Here is a 22,990-nt window from a genome sequence, read left to right as displayed (position 1 = left end):
GAAAAGTTAAAATAAAAAATAAAATAAAATAAAATAAAATAAAATAAAATAAAATAAAATAAAATAAAATAAAATAAAATAAAATAAAATCACGTTGAGTTCTCTATACTATAGAAAGTTTTGGTTTTGTTTGTATGCTTTCTCAGAAACTCATCAATTCTGTAGAAGAAGTGCAAGGAAATTTATTCAAATAACTGAATGGTTTATCATCAATCAGCATATTTCCTGCTGATGTCAAATGAGTAGCTTACAGGGTTTTATGGTCAAAGTCATATATTTCAGCATATCTGAGCATTTTTCCATGTGAAATGGTTGGTTTTCTAAATAAAATCAAACAGAAGAGAATGGAGGAGAGAGTAAAGAGTTTATTTATGTAAAATAAAATTGTGTGTGACTATATGGAAGAGAAAGGTATACTGTAAAGCAGTTGGAAAAAGCCTTGACATAAACAAGAGTATTAGCGGGACATGTTTATTCTTGACCTGAACACTATAATGCTTCCAAGCAGGGAACACACTTTCAATAAAAATAGGCTTTAATTCTAATTCTTCAGCAATGAACTTCAACTGATTTGGAATTCAGATAAGCCTTAAAGTATTTACATATTTGAGGATTATCTATTTTTTTCCATAGCTGGGGGGTCTCATATTTCTTGGCTTCCATAAGGCTGTGGTTACTGTGCACACCAGAGACTCTTTGCCTTTCTCTTCTCCAGCCATCTAACCACCCTGAATGCTACTCCCTTCTTCTGGGTTTTGCATGTTCTCCAGCTCAAAATAGCCTCTTTCTATTTCTGTGTTCACTTTATAACTTACCTTTTCTTCCACACCAGAATTCCTAAATTTCCTCTCCTCTCCTCTCCTCTCCTCTCCTCTCCTCTCCTCTCCTCTCCTCTCCTCTCCTCTCCTCTCCTCTCCCTTTTTTTTCTTTTTAGATGTTTTCAGTGATCCTGTTAACTATTTCTTTACATTAGGGCTTTTATGGTACTACCCCATGTCTGATGCTCTGTGTAGCAATGCTCTCCTTCTGACATGTGCCCTCATAGCAGAGTCTCTGGGAGCTGCCCAGTTTCCTGCTCTTCATGGAAGCTCCCTTACTGCTTTAGAAGACTGAATTCCCCAACTCCATTTGCTCTTCTATGCTCAGCCCCTTTTCTTTAGGTTTCCTATTTATTTATTCATAAATACTTCAAACTTCAGACTCCCGTTACCCAGAAAGTGTTTAAAAATGTCAATCAATCATCACTTGCTACATGCTCAGCAGTTACTCATCTCCTGTCTCCTTCCTCCTTCTACAGTCACGTGTTTTGATTCTTGCTCAAAATAGTAAGATTTCATTCACTGAGGCTGGTACATTCTGTAAAATTTTAGAGTTTAGTTGGATGTAAATGTCAAAAACTCTCACAGTACAAACACACACAATCCAGATGATAGCCATGCCCTTCTAGAACCACTGTATCCTTCTCTATTTAAAACCATCTAAATAGGAGCCTCTACCTTCTCTTTAGTGTCACCATTTCTTCTGGCTCCAAGTAGATGCCTTTTTCTTTCAGCTAATACTCCACTCCTTGTGCTCCTCAGCCAGCTATTCCAAATTGCTGGACCCTCCTATGTATTTTAGCAAAAACATTTCACTGGCAATATTTGTATTAGTGAGTTGAGACTGACAATGGAAGGAGAATAGTCTAACTGTCATTGGTTTCACTAGGCTATAGTAATTCTACATTAAGTTTGCATGGGATTTTAATAGAATTCAGTACAAATTCTAGATGTTCTATGGCCTCCTAGGTTGGAGAAATACTGAAGACTTTTATCTTCTCACCGAGTCCACTCATATTTTATCGTTTACAGCAATAATCTAGTTACTGCAAAATGTGGCAATGAAGATTCACAAAAACACAGAGTCTATTTTCTTTCCAAAATGGTTACCCTGCTAATAGTCAAAGAATCCCTATTTAGATTTTGTTTGGGAGAGGGAGAGTACAAAAAAAGGTAAGGGAAGGAGGAGAAAAAAAAAAAAAAAACAGGTTTGGGGGTAGAATTTTCCATGCTTGTTATTCACTTCAGAAGCCAGCTAACAAAAGATCAATGTTATAAAAGAGGAAAGTAAAACAGTAATACAGACAGATGAAATATACTGTCACTCTAGACCTGATTTTTTCAGAAACCCTCATCTCACAGAAAACCTAAGGAAAAGGTTTTTTCCCCAGGTTTCCCTTTTTTTTTGGAAGTCTTTCTCCCATATGAGGGCAGTTCCAGGTGCAGACAGAGTCATTAGCTCCTTAGCATAATTTCCTTGCAGACCAGCTGACAGAAAATGAGAGGACAGTCTACTTGCACTAAAATGCAGATAAATTCTCTTCCTGGCATACGAAGCCTTACTGCTTCAGAGAAATATTTATAAACAATGTGAGCAGAATGAGGAAGTAAAGCATTGATGCACTGATCTAAGAGCAGTGTTTACCTCTCCAAGATCTGAATAGAACCCACAAGCACCAGACTGCAGCACGAGTTGTTACTGCTGGGCACCTCACATTCACTTTTACGTGCATACAAAATGAGCATAGAATGCTACTTACGTATTAGCCTGCTTTGCTGTAAGTTCAAAGGGCACTGTGATCCCAGTTCAGGAGATTACTGTAATATAGATTTTTTCCAACCCACAACTTTGCCAAAAGAGAACAGAGTACATAAAGCAATCTGAAGGCATAAAAGCTTCTGGAGAATACTGTCTATAACCTCTAAGAACTTCACCATAATCCCACCCAATTTAAGAGGCAAAATTGCATTTTTTAGAATACTATGAAATCAGTAACAACTAAGTACATCACCTCCAAAGAACTGAAGTATAAAGTCAGGGTTGTTCAGGACATGGAAAGTAAGAAATGCCAAAGGATTGTTTCTTTCAACTAGCACAGGGTGCAGTACAATTTTTATGTGATGCAGCTGGAGAAACCCAGCTATACCATGCCACTCCTCCAAGTTACATCTTCTCCCTTCTAACTTAGCTTAGGGCTGGATTCACCCCTGAAGCTACTTATATGTAAATGCACTTTTCAGAGCATAACAATAACTCTACCAGGATGATAAGAGTTTGACAACTAGACTGTTTGTTAGCCAGATCTTAACTTAAGCTACCAGTCTGTTGATTTGGCTTCTGCTCGTGTCCATGGAACAAGAGAGGACTCATTTCTCTTCTCTTAGACCTCTGCCTTCCCAAGGGGACAGATTGTACTAGGTCTCTTTCCAGTGACTAAGAGGAAGACTTAGTGTCTAGCTGAAAGTTAGGCATGATGAATCCTAGTCTTGGGAACTTCTGGTGAGAGTCAGCATGTTGTCAGATCCTATCTAAATTAGGTTTCAAAAATAAACATTGCTCTTATTAAAAAAACAGATGTAGACATGGGAATCTGTCTCCAAGCATGGACCATTAGTGCTGTCTCAGACAGAAAACGAACAAACTCCATTACTTATATGGAGTCCACCTCTATATTTGGGAACTAGTCTTCAGAGAGCATTAAATCCATTGAGAAGAAACATGGAGCACATGTAGAGAAAACACTGGGGCATTATCATGCACAACCTGAGGCCAAGGGAATGTAGATCTCCTAGAACTAGTTGGAATTCTGTGCAAAGAAAGGTCGTTTACATTATTCTGTGGAGGGCTTTCTACGAGTCTAATCTCCCCAGGCAAGGGTCATGTTTGTGTCCGTTACTTATTCTCTTTACTCTAGTGATCCCGCAGTCTTTCCATTGACTGCAATGGCTGCGCTATTCATGGACTGACTCTAGGATTGGACTGTGTACTAAGCAAATAATCAGAATCAGCAGATTTGGAGTCATATGGGCACCCAATAAGCAGCCTGTTTTGTTGTAGGATTGGGTATAAAATCCCAAATCTCATCAGCTCCTAGCTGTTGGCACCAGGACTCACTAACAGCAAGCAGAATGGCCTTTCACTCTGCTCTTTTTGTTTTCTTAGCTGGACTGGTATTTCTCGCTGAAGCTGCACCACTGGTGAGTCTTTTTTATTCAAACTCAATCATTACAAGAATCATCTATATTTTCTAGATGACTAGCATCTTCCTCAGCCATGAAATTCTGCAACAATTAGACTTCATTGAAGTGTTATTTTAATACCATTTTTTAGGTATCTTCTTCAGAATTCTTTAAACTTTTCTTTCATCATTTACCCATCTATTTTAGGACACTATGAAAGGGTATAGGATATAGGACATGTGACCCTTTATTTTTCTCTCTATATGTCAGTTTCTGACTCACATCCCATATCTTCAATATAGAGATAGCTTTACCTTTTTCACCAAACAAGTGCTTCTCTAAAGAACTAAAATGAAAAAAAAAAAATGTATATATATATACATTTATATAGTATATATATATATATATATATATATATATTCTTCCACCCCTAGTGATGATGTAGGCATTTATTTCTTGGTTGCCTAACATTCCCTATTAAAATAATTTACTATTTTCTTATCTGTGATCTCACTAAAAAGGTGTATTTTACGATATCTTCCCAGGGACACATGCAACTGTAAATATTTGTCAAACTGTGTATATGTATGTATGTAAAATAAAGTGATATGTATAAAGACCAAAGATTCTGCTGTAAGCCATAAATGTTAGTGAACTAGCTTTGAAATGCCATTTTGCAAAGAACTTGCTTTTAAGCCAACTTTAATTCTGCAAGAACAATCTATCTTCTCTTTGAAAGAAAGCTTTTGCAGGCCTAGTGAACAGCTCCTATATAACTTCTCCTGCTTTCCCCAAGGTCTCCCATGGCTCTGTTGATTCCAAATGCCCTCTCATGGTGAAAGTGCTGGATGCAGTCAGAGGAAGTCCTGCAGCTAACGTAGCTGTTAAAGTCTTTAAAAAGGGTGCAGATGGAAGCTGGCAGGACTTTGCCACTGGGTAAGTTATGTGGTCTTACTGAGACATTTTCAAGGTGCCTTGGGAAAACAAATGAGAAATAAAGGGAATGGAGCTCTGATCAAAACAACTTTAAGTTGTCTTTCACATGTCACACTATAACCAGAATTATACACACTAAAACCACACTATAACAGCACATGATTTTTGGTCTAGAATACATCCAATTCAAGTGGAGCATACTTGTTACTGAAATTTAAATACATACTAATTGGAAAAAAAAAAAGTTTATTCAATACTTATTATTTTCTCCTATCTCCAATATTACCTTTCCGTTCTCCAAATATATATATATATTTAGATCTTTATTTTCAACAGTCACATACAAAATCCTTTCTGTAAACTCCATCTCTACACATACGAATAACAAGTGTATTAGTTCTCTTCTGTGCAATAAACTTGCTCGTTGGATGAAACTGCTTAACCTGAAGGTTTTCAAGAGTCCCATTTTAACAAAACACAGCATGGCCACAGCATGTTTGTTGTCATATCTATAGATTTGCATGGCTTTTGCTATTGTGACAGGTTTATAGTTACAAAGCATCCTCAGAACATCACTGAGAGGCATGCAAATACTACTATCTTCAGCCTGCAGGAAAAATATGTGGAACAGAGGGATACAGTTTTCTAAAATTTAAATAGGTGAGGTATTCATGCATTTAAGTTTCATTGTAACAATTGACTGATTCAGATTTTTAACTAAGAGAAATCTCTATCAGCAGGATGATATTCAAGTACAGGACAACAAGCATAGGTGTGGACAGGAACAACTAGAGCATCCAGTGGTCTTTTACTAGAACTTTTATAACATGATTTATATAAAAGCTGTAAAGAGAAACAGAGAACACTACAAGCAGAGACATACCTTTCTCTATCTGAACAGTTTCTTTCTATAAAACTCAAAACAATCAAGAAGACAAAACCTTTCCTCATTGAAAGGTAACCAACCACCTAATAAGGAGGAGATAAAACCAGACACCTCCACCCCCAAAGGGTGAGTGTTAATCTAGGAACAAATGACTCTTGGAGTGGATTTATATACTTCAAGCAACAGAGTACCTCTTTAAAAATTGACAGGTTGCTTTGGGGACAATGGTAATGTTTTGCTCCTAACAAGTATTTGTGCCGTGATCAGGAGATACAGGTTATTTTGAATGTTTCATCAATTGGTCTTGTATGTGTAAAGTATAATTTACACTGGAATAAGATAAATATAACATCAGTGTTTAATGTTGTCACCTTTTGAGAATACTAGTGTTTTCTTGTTCAGTTTATGACACTGCTCTTAACATGTCCAAGGAAACAAATCCTGTGGCTCTTCTCGGCCAAGTTCTTTTGGCACTTTATATTACAGAGAAAGTCTGAGAAAATAATCTATTTAAATTACTTAAATAAATAAATGAGGAAAATAGCCTTAGGCACAGAAGTATTTTGCTGCGGGAAGGCAATAAAATAACATTAAACCACCTTTTTTACTGCAGGTAAAGATTATGACCTTTCCCTTGGCTTGCATCTTAACCAAAGCTGCTTTCAGTGACAACAGCGACTTAGGCTGAGGGCACTAGTTTGAAATAGTTTTTCACATATGATTGCAATTTTCTTCCTTTGGGAAAACTAGAGTTTATCTGTGATAAATCTGTTGAAAATTTGAATGCAATCAAGGAACACAATCTGTAACTACACCCAGCATGTTAATATTTTGAAGGTCTGTATGCATTTGCTAGGTACTGTAAAAGAGTCATTTTGCATAGATGTCTATAAAGGCTTTTTTTTTTGTTTTGTTTTATTTGGCTGTTTTAGTTTAGTTAGTTGGTAGTTGTTGTTTAGCCTTGCTAACACATTTTAGGGAACTTAGCAAACTTTGTAACTATAGAATTTAAAATATTAATAAATATTTCAAATAATAATGATTCTCTTTTAAAAGGCAGAGAGTAAGTTAGCATAACAACAGCTGATTTTATTAAGAGGCTTATTTCAAAATAAACTTGGCCAAAAATATGCAAGAAAAGCTTTACTACAACTGAGATGCACTCTGAGGAAGGCCCTAGGGCTAGGAAGCATGTGATATGGGTTCTCTATGAGCTCTTCCCATGACTAGCTTTGACCTTCTCACTGCTCACATGTTTTTGAAAATCTAGGCCTTATAGTTCGAGAGTTGCATTCACTAAACATTGTGACCTTGTATATGAATCATCATCAAAGAAAAGAAAAGAAAAAAAAGATGTCACAGCACATCTGATAGAAATACAAGTGCTCATACAGAAATACAAATGTTGCTCAGAAAGAATCACTTGTACCATTTTGCTACCAGGGCTAATGCAGGAAATGCTCTGCCTTGTGCTACTCCCTCCCAGAATATGAATCACACACTGTCCTGTAGGATGTCACACAACAGTGGTACTTAACGGTTTGCTTATGAGCAAACCACTGACACTGAATGGCTATCACTTGATAGCTAAAATAAGAGAAAGTGCCATTAACTCTTGGTGGTGAACAGAAGGTTTCAAGTGAACCCTTGTTTCCTGTTTCCCAGTTGTTCCGGATGGTTAACATCTGCAACTCTGGATCAGCTAATTACAGAAAGGACCATTCAAGCTGCATCCACGTCTTTCTTAAACTAATATTTCTTCATATGAACAAAGATTTTGAGTCACAAATAATTTTTTCCCTTTAAACAGTTTGTGTCAAAACCATCTAGCTTCTAAGCAGATACATGTCAATTGCCAACCTGCAGCCTGAACAATTCTTCAGGGTCTCAACAATTGCTTCACAGTTTCAAGGACACATGAGCACTTGCCAATGAGATCTTCAGCCTTTTGTCTCTTGCCTTTTCTAAAGGCAAGATAGCTTAAGCAAGGAAATACTAACGCTTCTACAAAGACTGCCTATGAGACACGTTTCAGTCATGTCTTGGATTCTCTACAGGTATGGAAAGAATACCCGGGTATAGCTGATTTCACCTGTACTATACCTGTGAGACTTTTTCAGTCTTCAAATTGCTATAGCTGAAATTTAAGAAAACCTGAACAGTACCACAGCATTTTTGATTTTGTAAATTCTTAATTTAAGGACAAGATCATCATTCAGACTTCTGTCATTTACTTGTCAAGTAACCAAGGAAGATAAGCAAGATTGAGGAGGAGGCTGGGAAAGAAAATCTGTAATAGCACAACTGATTCTTTCTCTGATAAGAAGCAGTAGCTCATTTCATTCTCTCTTCCCTCTATTCCTCCTTATGTGTTTCTATTTTCAAGCTATTCCTTGTCATAGGCTGGACAAGTCCTACTAGCTCTTCAAATCAAAGTTTTCTTTATTTTTCCTTCAAATACATCAAGTGGTTATGAAATGCTATATAAATATTTGCAGTAGAAAAAAATAAAATCATATAAAGAGATTGAAATAAAAATAAAATAAAACAGTGAGGGAAAGGGCATACAAAGGAGTTAGAAGACAAATATGTAAATATTTAAACAGCTGTCAAACAAAGTTTGGTCTTTTTCAAACTAATATGGTGCGATGCCAGCTAGATTTCCTCCTTGCTTTTGGATTCCATTCACCCAGCATTTTGTTACAAGCTGAATATATAATCTCTCTGAGCTGCCAATTCCTATTGCTCATTTACATGGCACCCAGTGGAAGAGGACCCTGCTCTTTGACCAAGACATGGTAATTTGAATTAATAAAATCTCATGACACTAAATTGCTGTTCCAAGACACTACCATTCAGGGTCACATAAAAACACATCAGTGTTTAGATGTAAAACCTATAGTCTCAGTGCTAATAACTACTGAATAAAACAATTTGCCACTAAAATCTCTTTTCTCTAATTATAATTTGAGAATTGGCATCTTGCCTTTCATCATGACAATCCTTTTCCAAAGCAACTAACATTTGGTTCCAGAGGGCACTTAGTACAAGTTTAACATGATATTAAAACAGGGGTCTTAACTATAATCCCTGCCATAGCAACAAAAATGACCAAAGAAAGCAAGTCAGCTTTAATTTGTGATGTACGTGGATAAGCTGTTAGCAGGGACAGGTTCTGCGATATCAAAGCATATACTACACAGGAGGGAATTATTTCAGATTACTAGAAATCATTCAGTGTTGAATTTGGCTATCCAGCACCTGTGCTATTTAACACTCCACATTGACTGTTTCCATTTTTTGGATTCATGCCACCATCTCATTTAAATGACAGTATAAAATATTTATGTAGATATTTTGTCATTACAGGAAAACCACAGAGTACGGTGAGATCCATGAGCTCACAACAGAAGAACAGTTTGTAGAAGGAACGTACAGGGTTGAGTTTGACACCAGCTCTTACTGGAAAGGACTTGGCCTTTCCCCATTCCATGAATATGCTGATGTAAGTATTTGCAAGTATACCTAATAACCTATATATCATGCAGCAGCATCAGCTGGACAGAATAAATACAGTGTTTTGATACTGAAAAAGCAATAAAATGGTTCACTGCCACCTAACATTGTGCAAATAAAGACAGTAAACCGTCAGCTAAGCCAGAGGAAGTAGCCAAATTCCCTGCAAGTACAAATTGACACAGCTCTTCAAAGAAGAGCTGTGCCCATTTAGTTTAGTAGAGACCTTTGTCCAAAAAGAGCTATGTTATTTGAATGGACTCAGTGTTTTAAAACCAAACAAACAAACCAAAATAAACCAAAACAACAACACACAAAAATAACATAGTCTTCTTTAATTGTTGCATATATCTCATTTCATCGTAAATATACAGATTTGGAAGCCTTCATTTTATAAAAAATTAGCTTTTCATTAATCAGGGAGATTTCCCTCATACCAGTCACCTGAATTCTTGTATGATTGCTAATTACAGCAAAAAAATTGTTCTTTTTGGTGTGCATTTTTTCATGATGCTCAGTAAATACATGCATAATGATACATGCAATAGAAAAAAAAAAAAAAAAAAAAGGAAAAAAAAGGGAAAAAAAAAAAAAGAGGCATAAAAAGATAAAGAAACAATCATAGTGAGAAAATAAAAGTTGGCTATTTCATTGATACCCAAATTCCATACTTAGGGTTTAATCGTGTCATATGCTTCCCTTTGCTTTCAGCCCAACAATGATTTATAGTGTGTTCTTTTCTATGACATTTACTTAGTAATTCCAAAAATTTTGTTTACATTCTTGAGGCTTACTCTGCCATTTAATTTAAGTTTCTCTAAACATTCTGTTCAGTGGTCTGGAATGGCTATGGAATTATTTTGTAGAACATTTTAAATTGTTAATTTATGGAGACCTGTGGAAGACTAAAACAAATGACTAAGGCCCTGATCCATAAAAGCCTGAGGTGCAACTTGAATGATTTAGGTCAAATAGACAATCCTCATAAGTGTTCCCTAACCATTTGGATGTCTGAAAATTGCTGGGACCTAAGAATTTCACCTCAAAAGGTGCCTAAAAGCACATAGTTGATCCTGTTCCAGCTAGGTTGTTAGGATGCCTTCCTTTGATGTAATGGTCTACAAGTCACCCCATTACCCTAAGAAGTGGGCAAAGTTCAGTCACTGTCTGTGTACAAGGTAATTCTAGCCTACAGTCCTCATGTCTTGGCAGCTTAGACTTTGGCAGGATTAGGGTGGAGGGGGGGATCTCTCTAGTCTTGACAGTTCAGAAAATAGTTCAAGCATTAGACTAAAGAGAGCCAAAGAAAGGGACTCAATTGAAGGCACTTTTCCTGGGAGCTGCATGTCTCACCTTCCAAGAACTGATTTGGAGAGCAGCAAATGTGAATTCTTTTAGAACAAAGGTCTTTTCCTTTTCTTGCAAGTCTAGTAACTCAGCTCTTCCATTAAGATCTGACTCATCATGAGCTGTGTTAAAAACAGTACTGAGGCACTGAAGTACAGAAAGTGGCTTTGGACTCCAACTGCCTGCCTTGCTTGGAGCTTGGACACCTCACACAGATCTTTCTTACTGGTTGTTTGAGATACCTCCCTCTCATCCTCCCACCCCACATCACAGACTAGAAATAGGCATGCCTGACTCAGGTGTTCAGTGTCTTCACCGCACTTCACTACAGGTGAGGCTTTTGTGGACACTGGTCCAAATCACACTAATTTCTCCATCTTCAGCATGTGTAACAAATTAATGGGGAGCATTACCCTTTGCAAAGGTGTCTGACCATTGACTGAACAGAACTAGCTAAGTAGTCTACACAGGAACTAGAGCATGCTTCCTAATTTTAAAAGCTAAGGCAGTTTCAAATGTGTGCTGTTCATCATGGTTACAAGTTTTCTCTTTTCCAGGTGGTGTTCACTGCTAATGATTCTGGTCACCGCCATTATACCATTGCCGCTCTCCTCAGTCCTTTCTCTTATTCAACCACTGCTGTTGTCAGCGATCCCCAGGAATAAACAAGTACTGTCATTACACAAACACCTTCCTCTGCTAGGACTATTGTAGGCTTTTAGGAGGAAGGGTTTTTCTATTGCTAATGCATATCTTTGTGCTATATTAGTTTTTGTGTTTGTTTATTTTTCATTTTGTAACCTGGCAAAAATTCAAACAAGTCAATAAAAAGTTACTTCTTTAAAACAATTTCTGCTCTATTGGTGAAGTTTTATTGTGTTATAAAGTGCCATAATTTGTGCTCAAATGCAAAGGGCATCTAGAAGCTGTGTGTGGCATATGGAAGTAAATTAACACTTGTTTTGGTTCTGTTATCTTCCTCCAGTACTTTAAACAAAATCTCACCAAATTAACTGGCTTGAAATAGGAAAGTTAGAGTTCTGCTACCTCAGGAAAAAAAAAATCCGACCAAACATACTCAAAATAATAATGTCATCTATGCTATTCATAGCTTACACACAGAAGAGACAGTCCCACAATCAACTAGGTCACAGGGTAAATAGGAGAAATTCTGAATATCTAGCAACAAACAATGTAGAAAGATTATTAAAATATGTAAATGTAGAGAGCTGGATAAAATCTATGTAGCTTTACTTGAAACTTTAAGGCATACTTTGTTGATTTCAAGAGGAAGAATTGCTACTCACTGAATCTAGGAAGTTCTAGGAAGTAATTTCAATTACCACCATTTTTAACAACTCTGATCTTTAACCCAGTTGGCTACCATATTCAGGTGCATTCCAATTAAATCTCTAATAAGTCAAATCTCTAGCCAATACCCATAAAAAAAAAAAAAAAAAAAAAAAAAAAAGTCCTAAAATAGAAGCATAACCTTAATATGCTCTTCAAAATTTTAGAAGCAGAACAAGGCAAATTGTAGAGTAATTGTGATTCAAATAACATTGTTGATAAATGGACACATGAGTGTGACGGCTTTAACAGTGATTTCTGCCTACTTATGGCCTATTGTATTTAAAAATATCCTGAAGCAGAGGAATTATTGTTTAATGGGATTATGGAAATGACAGAGGCCATTACTGAACTCATACCATTCAGAAACTATCAGTACTCATCTGCACTGACCTTGGAGTTGATCTCTCCACTGAGAGCCTACTGGGATGACTGCATACCAAGAGAATTTACAAGCTATTTAGTTAATTTTCCCCCTGATTTCTGGACTCCAACAAAGTTACACAATTCTAGTAAACAGTGCAGATGGTTTCAAAATAGCACCCATGTTGAAGCATGCATGCTATTTCATGGGAACCTGCTATTCCTAAAGCTTGAAAATCAGTAGGTTTGATTTGCAGCAGGCTATGCCTAGCCATTTAATTAGAATGTAAATATGTTCCTAAAGTTGTGGTGTTGACATCAAAAATAAAAATAATAATAATTTAAAAAATAAAAATGGAAAAAAAAAAGAAAAACAAAAGGAAAAGAAAGAAGAGGTTAACATCCCTACTCTACATGTAGTCATCCACCTGAGGACAGGGTAAATATAGTAAGAATGTATTTGCATGTGCCTAGCCAAAGATCAGAAAGAGTTTCGTTTCAGGAAATAATATTTTCCTAAAATGAAACAGAGACTTCTGGTGGGGGCTGACTTGCAGCTGTACAGATGAAGTCCTGAAATTGTACTGAATCTAAGGAACAACTAAAGTGACAGGATTTAAAATGCTATTTAGCTGTACATTCAGAAATGGGTATGTAGGTACCTAATTAACATGCTGGAAGCCAAGGATAGTATTTTCCCTCCGGGGAATACATAAGAAAACTAGATAGTTCACACATTATACACTTACCACAGAGAGAAATCCCTTAACAGATAAACATGGATGAGTCAATTATGCCCCACTATAACCACAGAGAGATTCTCATAGAAACTGAAATTGCCGAGTTGATAAGGAATCTCTATTTCTCTTAAGTATATGACAAGTATACGGCACTATTACTCAACAAAAAGAAAAAAAAATATAAAGAAAAAAAAGAATAGACATTTTTTTTTCCAATAAAATGGATCACTGAAGGTAGGTAACTATCCTCTTGTGGGTATCATTCCCACAAGCAATGATAGAATACTTATTTTCACAGACAAGGTTCATGTTTGTATGGGTTACTTATTTTCTCATTATTTACTAAGTAAATAGTAAGAATCAGCAGCATGTTGAAAGTCCTATGTTGTTTTTTTGATAAGTAGCTTCAGTTTAGAGGCCTTGATATAAAAATCACAGACCTTGTCAGTTCATACTTGCTGACACTGAGACTTCCTAGTGATAAGCAAAATGGCTTTTCACTCTGTATTTCTTATCTTCTTAGCTGGCCTGGCATTTTTCTCTGAAGCTGCACCACAGGTAAGTGTCTTAGGATTGAAGCCCTTCATATTGATGTAGTCCCAGCTCTTTTTTTTTTTTTTTTTTACTTTAATACAATTTGTGTAAGTGAAAAATATAATATTCCATTTTATTGCAATTATTTTGATTTTGTGGTATGTATTGACTGTAGTTCTCTCCTGTTCTTTTTCTGGTCCTTCTTTCTCCTTCTGTAGTGATAACAGAGAGCTTTCTGGTTAGAGAAGCAGCACTTGCTATCAGACTCACCAGCTACATGAAAAAGGGTGCTAGAGAAAAAATACCATAGTCACTACACAAAAGCCTTGGACAAAAAGCAGCTATAGTCCTTATAACACAATGAACAAGGTCATGAGGAGTTTCAAGGCAGTTCTGGCAAGGTCCTGCAGTCCTAGTATTCCTTATGGTCCCCAGTCCCTCCTCCCACTTTGGTTTTAGCTGCATTGGCTGAGTAGATCCATGCTGGAGTGATGTTTTTTCTAGTCCTCTCTCTTACTGCTACCACGCATGAATTCATTAATGCAAGCAATGAACAGGCCAAAGCCAGGATCCCATTTCTCCTCTCTCCACTTATAGAGGACTCATTTACTCCAACAGAGCAAGCTAGAGATCCAGACTTCTTCAGTCTGTAAATCTCTTAGAATGGACTCTCCTAGAGTCTCTCTCTCCTCCTACTCATTCTTTCTCTCAATCTCTGATCTTTGGAAATGTGAGTATCTGATCATCCTTGTGAAAAAAAAAAAAAAAAAAAAAAAAAAAAAAAAAAGAGAGAGAGAGAGAAGAAAAAATAAAGGTCTTCTATTGAGTTTACAGGGTGAAAAAGCCAGGAAAATAGCTGGTGGCATTACATACCCCATTGCCATTACCTCAAAAGAAACGGTAGCAAGGAGCATGGCATTCCAGAAAGTGAGCCTGAAGATTCAGAGCATATGGATGGTATATATGCTGATATAATTCTCTGACACAGGGCAGGGTTTTTGGCCCATGGGATATTTGGTACATCATAGACTGTAAGTGGGGATAGATGAGAGAACTTGCAAATTTTACCATCTACGTCACAATCCATTTTGCAATGATTAAATGGAGATCAACAACTGTTATTTTGAGATCATCCCTGCTTAGCTCTATTTTCTCACTTTTCATCTGAAGAATTAGGCAATGGAAAGTCAAAGCCCTAATTCAACTCTATGTTTGAGTATGTAAAACATTAAGGCATGACCACCATTTGTAATGAATGTGTGCAGAAGAAAACTACGGCCATCCCATGTTTGAAGAAAGGTTTTTCTCTTCTTCCCATGTATAGTTGTCAGGAGATAATAAATCTTATCTAAAATGGTGCTAGGAAAGACTCAGTTTACAGCAGAATTCATATAACTTTAGGGCAAGAAGTACATCAAAAGCCCTCAAATTCAGAAGGCTTTGCTCAAACTGCCACCCCAAAATATGAAGGAAGAGTTATAAGATTTTTAAACATTTCTACTGCTTCTGTTAATTTAATTATTTGCTGCTCAGGACAAAACTTAGTTAAAAATTTATGCTGGAAATGATGTGTAGATGAGTGACTCCAAAGGGAAAACAAAAAGATATTCTCACACACAGCTGCAGTGTCTCTAAAGTGTACATAACTACCGTCCTCCCTACAACCCCTGACATCTTCCTCCCTGGTTCCATTGTCTCTAGCCCCCTGAAACCTTCTGCATATATATTTCTGCAGTGCACAGTAATCTTGTTGAGCAGATGGTATATTCAGTAAAGCTAAAGAACAAGGTCCCTTACTGCTTTATTATGACCAATGACTTACCTTTCTTACAACATAAAAATTCTCTCTTCCTACCTGAAGGACTCTTCTGATTCCAAGCATCCTCTTGTTGTAAAAATTCTGGATTCAGTCCGAGGAAGTCCAGCTCCAAATGTTCCAGTTAAATTATATAAAGCAGCTGCAGATGGATCTTGGGAACTGTTGAATTCAAAGTAAGTCATACCAAAGTAATGTGTGAGAGAAGAGAAAGATAACGGGAAAGCCAGAGTTGAAAAAACTTCATGTTCTCTAATGAACAACATCTTTTTTAGTCAGATAAAAGATACACTACTGAATGAACAGCATTTTACTTGCTGCAGGTTGTCATTTAACTGTACTACAGTTTCAAATAGCAAAATAGTTTTATAATGTTATTTCATTACAAAAGGCCTTTTTTTTTTTTTTTTCTTTTTAATACCCACCAATGAACTGTTGCATTATTACCAGAGGAGTCAGGCAGACTCTAGTTTGTTTGAAACTGACCCTGGTTGAGAATTCCACCTTTATTGACTGTTTTTCTTCTTTCAGAAAGGTTTTCCATTTCCTACAATACTTTAGCTCTAAAGAGAAAATGTGGAATTGTTCAGAACATATACTACTTTATAATTGATAGCCTCTTTTTTTTTTTTTTTTTTTTGAGTAAAAGGAATTAGCCAAAATAAGAAAGTGTTGATATAAAGCTTTCTTACCACTTTTCCCACAAACATTTATATCTAACAAGAAAAAAAAAAAAAAAAAAAAAAAAAAGATTCTCAGATATATAAACTTGTCACGTCTTTTAAAAAATATCATTGCATAATTTCAAATATAGATAACTTTTTCTGTGGTTTTTTTTTTTGTTTGTTTGTTTGTTTGTTTTTTTGGGGGGGTTGTAATTGATCAATTTTTAGTATATACTAACATTTTATAAACTCAAAAACATTTTTTCATGGAAGTATGTAATATGAAATTGAAAACAATTATTAGGGGCTACCCAAAATTAGCATTCCTTCTCTATTCAACAAGCAATATCCCTCTTCCACAATTCTCTGACCAAGATATTTGCAAAGTCTCACCCAAGACATTATTTCCAGGATATACAGTATATTCTATCTTGAAAAAAAAAAAATAATAAATAATAATAATAAAAAAGTAAGATGGGGAGATAGGGCTCATGAGAGTTAAAGCTGACATAGTGCAGGAATTTCTCTAGCATGATTCCAGACTCAGATGCATTTGTAGAAAGTCCATGAAAAACCATACATAACTGGCTCTTTGGTGTAGTAAAGCAGTGCACTGGCAGAAGCAACAGGGATCTCATATGTGTCTTTGAAAAACACAGCTACAGTGAAGGCTACACAAGCAAACTAAGCCAAACAAGAATGATGTATTCATGTTGTCCTACCTAAATAATTTGCCTCCCGTTCCACAAATAAGATAGCTTCATAAATATTCTGTCACTAGAAATGTTGTAATTTTCCATTAAGGGGATGTTCAGGTTAGATACCTTGAAATTTGAGCTTAGAGGCTTTCCATAGAGATACTGGGATACTGGGCTGAACAGCTGGATGTTGATCATAGCCTTAAAAAATACTTTGGGTTTGAATCAAAGAACAAAGTAACCTTAAGATGAGGTATATGAAAGATGTGATAATACTAAATCAACCTCTCCAGTCTTATTTATTTATAAATAATGGAAGGTTAGGAAGGGATTCTAAAATAGCTCTTCTTAATTAAAGATATGTTTGGTTTTAGCTGAGAAATCTTATTAGAGAAACACTTATCTAAAAATAATCAAGCCATGACAAAGGAAAAATAGAGACATTTGAATGGAATAATAAAAAACAAAAACAAAAAAAAAACCTGCTGACAGTATCTTGGAAGATACAAATGACTTCATAGTTATTAAAGCACAAATCTTAAGTTGTGTACTGGACAAAGATATAAATAACATTCTAATCTTTATTTTTCTCTGCATGTAAGTTTAAAGTATGTTCAGAAAAGGATTTGGCAGCTAGAACACAAAACAGTGTTTGTGACTACTAAAAGCATATACAAGCAGCAGTTATTTGTGAATAACCTAGGTGAAATACCTAATTTTATATAACTTATTCCACAAAAATAAGTTTCAACCAAGAGATGTGTTCGAGAGACAGCATTCAATATTGTCTCTAGAGCCCCAGATTTTGGTTTGTGTTCAAAGGTCTGTTGTTTCAAGCCAGTTCTATAACCTTGGCTAGCATTGAAAACATCTTTAAGTCAAACTAAAGCATCTATTTTTTGAGGATGTAAAACCAACTAGTTAATACAGATACCAAGGAATTCCATAAGGCTACACTGTTGGCTGATGTACAGGCACTTCAAATAGTAGATTTCAAATAGCTGACTGTAAAAAATATTCCTACTGATAAAAGAATTTAACATATTTAAAAAAGATAGCAGGCTATGGAAAAGTTGAGTTGACCCTATTTACTTACATAGTTAAGCGCATCATACAGCTTTCACATTGCTTACAGCAATGGTGAAGTTTTCCATGTGAGTTCATTTAATTAACTCTAAGACTCTGCCAAGAGCCCACAAACAATAATGTCAACATTTGGCTCACCCCCAAACCATGCCTAGTAGTGACATGGCAGGCAGCCATCCGCTGTGGTGATCATGGGAGTAGTAAATGCCAAGATAAGCTCTGTGAGGCATCCATAATACAGATGGACATAAGCCATTCCAGATCAATAGAAGTATTCATCACATTACTTAAGCTACGCAACATCACTTGAGTTCAGTTGTTGAGAACTACATTTTTATAGGGCTTTTAACCAAAATATAAAAGTGCATTCTTCTCCCATTGTACAGACAAACCAATGAAAATGGAGAGCTCCGAGAGCTCACAACTAAAGAACAATTTGTAACAGGGATATACAAGATTGAGCTTGATACAGCCTCTTACTGGAAGAAACTGGGCTTGAACCCCTTCCATCAACATGCTGATGTGAGTATTCATTTTCCTCTGTACATAGGTTGCAAAGGATATATTAGATATGTAGGATTTGAATAATAATAGCACATATTGAACTTACTTTTCACTTTAAAATATTTTAGTATTAACACTTCAAATCTACAGCCTCAGAGCATTGTGACAATGCACTCATGACGGAATCTACCTAGTAGCTTTCCCATAACTCTTGATGAGCTCTTTGATGCATTACTGATGAAAAAGTTTTCCATCCTTCTGGCTATACTTACCTATCATTCTGAGACTAGATTTGAGAGAACAGGTAGATTATTAAGTTTCCTGGGAAAAGAATTTATCTGCCTTTTATATCTAATATTTCTCTAGATGCATACAAAGTTTACAAGTTAGATTTCTAAATAAATGGAAGTGTGAATTGTTTTCTGGATGCCTCGATCCTCAATTCACAACAGAATGAAATATAACAATTTTTTTTTTAATTTGCATGGGACTGGTTAGATGGTCCAAACCAGGTACCAACTGAGGCCAGCTCCATAGTTTAGAACTCACTGGGGACTATGTTCTTCCCCTTCACAGTATCAGGTCCTTCATGTGAACCTTCAGTAACAGCAGTCCTGTATTAGTTGTTTGCTGGACTGTGACAAATCAGTGAGCACCAATACAGCTGTACAGTTTGCAACTGCTGCTATTCTTCATCTCCTTGAGAAAAAGTGGCAAGCATGCGGGCTAAATTTTGCTTTGGCCTCCCTGAAATGGGTAAGAGATGACAATTCTTATTCTAGATGACAATGAAGGTTAACACTGGACAATCTTGCTTTTTGTAACTTAAACAAGAGATAAGATGCAAGATTCATAACGTTCAAGAGAATTGATTAAACATCAAGAAAATGTTCACATCTCTATTCCCGACTACCACCTTTCTTCTCTCAACACAAAATAATCTACTAATCTATAGGGAGGAATTGAAGGAACGTGAGCTGATGGAACAGATGCTAAAAGGGCTCTTGTAAATAACACTCCTATGGAAGGTCATTATTGAGTCACGGCCAAAGGCAGTAGTTCTGTATCTACTAGATACTCAAGTAGGATTAAAGAAATGTATTGCTTACACATTTTGGAGTAAAGATAGCTCTGTTTAACTCTGTTCCTCAACATTTAGGACTTCATAAGAACAACAAAAATAAGATAGTAGTAAAATACTTGAAATTGTACCTTAATTAAAAAAAAAAAAGACTCACAGTGTTCAAGAAGAAAAAATAAATATCATTGTTATTTATCAATACCAACAAAGAAGTTACTATTTAATAATAAGAATTATTATTTGGATAATAAATGTGTGATAAAAACATAAATAATATACTTTAAGTGGCAAGTATGCTTTTAACAAAGGATATTTAAACAGTTATATATGTGGGACAGATCACTGGCCACATCACCACGTGAGAAGATATTTCCAAAGTTTTGTGGGAGGTCAAATTAAACAATCACAATGTTTTCATCTATGTGTAGGTTTATAACTAGAGATCAATTCTTACTTGTCTTGTGTTTGTTTCTTCTTTTTCCAGGTGGTGTTCACAGCTAATGATGCTGGTTATCGACATTACTCCATTGCTACTCTCCTCAGTCCCTTTTCTTACTCAACTACAGCAGTAGTTAGTGAGCCAGTGGAATAGAAACAGATATTAAGCATGAAAATTTAGATATGTAAGTTAAATTTTCCATAAACGGTAAGAGTAAAAACATAGTTTCTGACCGTAGTAACAATTTTAGAATTTGCATAGCACCTTTCATACTAAACCACTAACAATAACTGTCAAGTTGTTTATTCCCTTTGTTAACTTTAGGAAGATATATTGACTTTGTTTTCAATAACTCTGCTGAATAAAACTATTCAGAGAAACACATTAAGTTTAGAAAAAAACATATTGATTGAAGTCTTCCATGAAGTTAATAAACTACATTCCTTGCCAACAAAGTGAACAAAACACACTTGAAAGATGTCTCATGGTAATTAAGTGCACAGGAAATGCAAACCACCACCTGCCATTATCTATGTATTTCTGAAGCCCACAATGAATGAAGTCACATGGAACTCAATGTCCCACATATTAATCAAATAATCTCATCTCCCAATTCTGCTTTTGAAAATATGAAAGCAGAAGCAACATTTGAGTGACAGCAGGGAAGAATAGCACATAAGGATGCTATGTGTACTTAAAGTCTCCTTTCCTACTTCTAAATATAGTATAACCAGTAAAACTTCCAAGAATAGTCCATATCCAGCATGCAGAAGTGTATCTATCAAACATACTTGAAGATATTTGTGTGTTCTCATAAAACTCAAAGTTATGCAAATAACTTTGTCCTCAGTTTAAGTTTTCCTCCCAAAAGACTTACATACCTCTAACCTTCAAACACTTTTCTTATAACTGTAAGATAAAAAAGAAAAGGTATGAATGACAATCGCTGGTTCCAGAGAAAACCAGGTCTCTATTTAATGCTAAGAGAAATATTGATGAATCCTATTTCACATTCTTGTAATCCATATATAAGGAAAATTACACCTCTACAAGAGAAAAGTCATTATGAAATTGAACAAAATAGCAATGCTTTCTTGGAAAAGTATGTAAAAATGCTGAGTCATTTAGCCCAGGAAAACAAAAACAAAAGCTGAAAGCTTATGAATACCAATAAAGGGAAAACAATTGGTTAGCCTAGAGCTCAATCCCACCACAGCCTGATTTATTTGATGGCCAAACTCCCTTTCATTTTGTTGTCCTTTTGAGGAATTATGTACTAGAAAAACGAGCCCTTTGTCTGCAAAGAAATCACAAAAGATACCTTTCCACGGAACCTCAGAATAAACAAGCCAACGCAATCTTTAGAACATTATATTTCATAAAAGACAATGATAAAAAAGTACAAACATTTTCATGAACAACAACAACAAAAAAAATATGATAGTACACAGGAAATTCCCAGCATTTGTTTCAGTGCATTTTTCATTAAGCCTAGCTTACATACCTCTACAAATAAAATAATCTTAAGTACACTTCCTCTTGCTGATAAGCAATGGGTGCTTTTAATATTTTTAAGTAACTGGCTCATTAGTAACTCATTACAACACAGTCATTAGTAAACATAATAGAAAAATAGACTGGCAAGATCCAAGAAAAAGGACATTTTGCACTTTCTTTTCAATATATTCTCTAGTTTGAAATGGATTTTATATTTTATATTCTCCTATTTAAATTTAAAATACAGAAATGGGCTTAAGAGTATCATGTATATTGATCAGATTTCAGTGTTAATAGTTTTGTAATATTTTTACTTTTTAATTTGCAAAACTTTCAGAATCTTGTAAAAATACTTTCTCTTTCTTCTCCCTCTAACTCCTTGAAGAGAATACGTCCTTAATTTGCCTGGTCAGCAAAACCATTAGCGAAAGCCAATGTGACCGGCTTCTCTCTATGTTTTACAAGAATTATGAAAATATCAAAAGGAATGTGCACAACTCTTAGTTCTGCACCACATTTATTTTGTTTGAAGGCACTGTCTATGTTAAAATTCACTAAAGAATACTACTGAGTTCAAGCAGGTAGCATACAAACACTATTTTGATGTAATTTAAGATAGTGACTTTTAAAGTTTCCCAACAAAGTGATCAAAGCTATTTAGAGAGGAGTGTTAGTATTAATATTTCATAATATAACATCCATCACTTTGGGGCATCAAAATGTAAACTTTTTAAGAACTTAGCTATATGTCATAATCCATTCACATCCTGGTTTAAAATCAAATTTTTCCTAAGACCAGACATGATTAACCACTTGTAGCTGTAAAGTTATATTAGTTTAGCCACAGCATATGTGTAATATAGTATGTATATATATGTATAGATACATATATATATATGCATTAGAATTTTTTCAAAATTGCACATCAATTTCACAGAATGCCTAACAAATGGGCACCAAATCATGCTTCAGAAAATGGTAAAGACCTACAGTACCAAAGGATGTTTAATAATCACAATTGTTAAACTGTAAGTGAACTTGTACTGAAAAACAGATATCACTTCAAAATTATATGAAGGATTAAAAAATTTATTCAACAGTTCTTGAAGAATTGTGTTACTGTTATGAAATAAGACCAATTTCATTTTGAAGATGTAGTTGTTCATACTTATTATCTCTATATGTATCTCTAATATGTAGTTGTACATACATATTATCTCTACCCTTATCCATATTCTTCAGAATATTCTGTACACCCAGTTATAGAAAAATATACCAGGAGGTGATCAAACCACTTAAGCATGCTTCTGAAGGATGTTCTGTTCACTTTATACTTTTTGTTATTTTCATTGCATCATTGCTAAATGATGCTATATTAACTGGCAGATTTTAGGGTAATTCCCATAAGGTTTAAAATATCCTTTTTCAGTTGTTCTCAACTACTTCCGTTATATCTTATATTTCTATAAAATATTTGGGATGTCTACAACTAAGATTGTAACTTTACTTAAAAATGACTAAGGGCAAAATTTGC

General features: G+C 35.4%; 2 protein-coding genes across 2 annotated transcripts; both read left to right on the top strand.

Moving 5' to 3' along the window:
• The first annotated feature begins 3,866 nt into the window (after positions 1–3,866).
• Positions 3,867–11,532, top strand: LOC309875420 (transthyretin). Its single transcript, XM_082754819.1, has 4 exons — positions 3,867–4,016; positions 4,795–4,934; positions 9,190–9,325; positions 11,241–11,532. Exons 1-4 carry the CDS (start codon positions 3,948–3,950, stop codon positions 11,346–11,348), a joined length of 453 nt encoding a protein of 150 aa, XP_082610945.1. The 5' UTR covers positions 3,867–3,947; the 3' UTR covers positions 11,349–11,532.
• Positions 11,533–13,563: 2,031 nt separating this feature from the next.
• LOC309874958 (transthyretin-like) lies at positions 13,564–20,403 on the top strand. Its single transcript, XM_082753807.1, has 4 exons — positions 13,564–13,694; positions 15,532–15,662; positions 18,322–18,457; positions 20,005–20,403. The coding sequence occupies exons 1-4, from the start codon at positions 13,626–13,628 to the stop codon at positions 20,110–20,112; spliced, it is 444 nt and encodes a 147-aa protein (XP_082609933.1). The 5' UTR covers positions 13,564–13,625; the 3' UTR covers positions 20,113–20,403.
• Positions 20,404–22,990: the final 2,587 nt, after the last annotated feature.

Source organism: Aythya marila (genome assembly GCF_965140915.1).
Source record: "Aythya marila genome assembly, chromosome: 2".
NCBI lineage: Eukaryota > Metazoa > Chordata > Aves > Anseriformes > Anatidae > Aythya > Aythya marila.
This window is presented reverse-complemented; position numbering and strand designations above follow the sequence as displayed.

Excerpts from the sequence above, each read along its gene's own strand:
- LOC309875420 (XM_082754819.1), top strand. The coding sequence starts at position 3,948 with ATGGCCTTTCACTCTGCTCTTTTTGTTTTCTTAGCTGGACTGGTATTT. Across the intron at positions 4,017-4,794 it reads TCGCTGAAGCTGCACCACTG|GTCTCCCATGGCTCTGTTGA; the intron begins GTGAGTCTTTTT and ends GCTTTCCCCAAG. Across the intron at positions 9,326-11,240 it reads CATTCCATGAATATGCTGAT|GTGGTGTTCACTGCTAATGA; the intron begins GTAAGTATTTGC and ends TCTCTTTTCCAG.
- LOC309874958 (XM_082753807.1), top strand. The coding sequence starts at position 13,626 with ATGGCTTTTCACTCTGTATTTCTTATCTTCTTAGCTGGCCTGGCATTT. Across the intron at positions 15,663-18,321 it reads TGGGAACTGTTGAATTCAAA|ACAAACCAATGAAAATGGAG; the intron begins GTAAGTCATACC and ends CCCATTGTACAG. Across the intron at positions 18,458-20,004 it reads CCTTCCATCAACATGCTGAT|GTGGTGTTCACAGCTAATGA; the intron begins GTGAGTATTCAT and ends TTCTTTTTCCAG.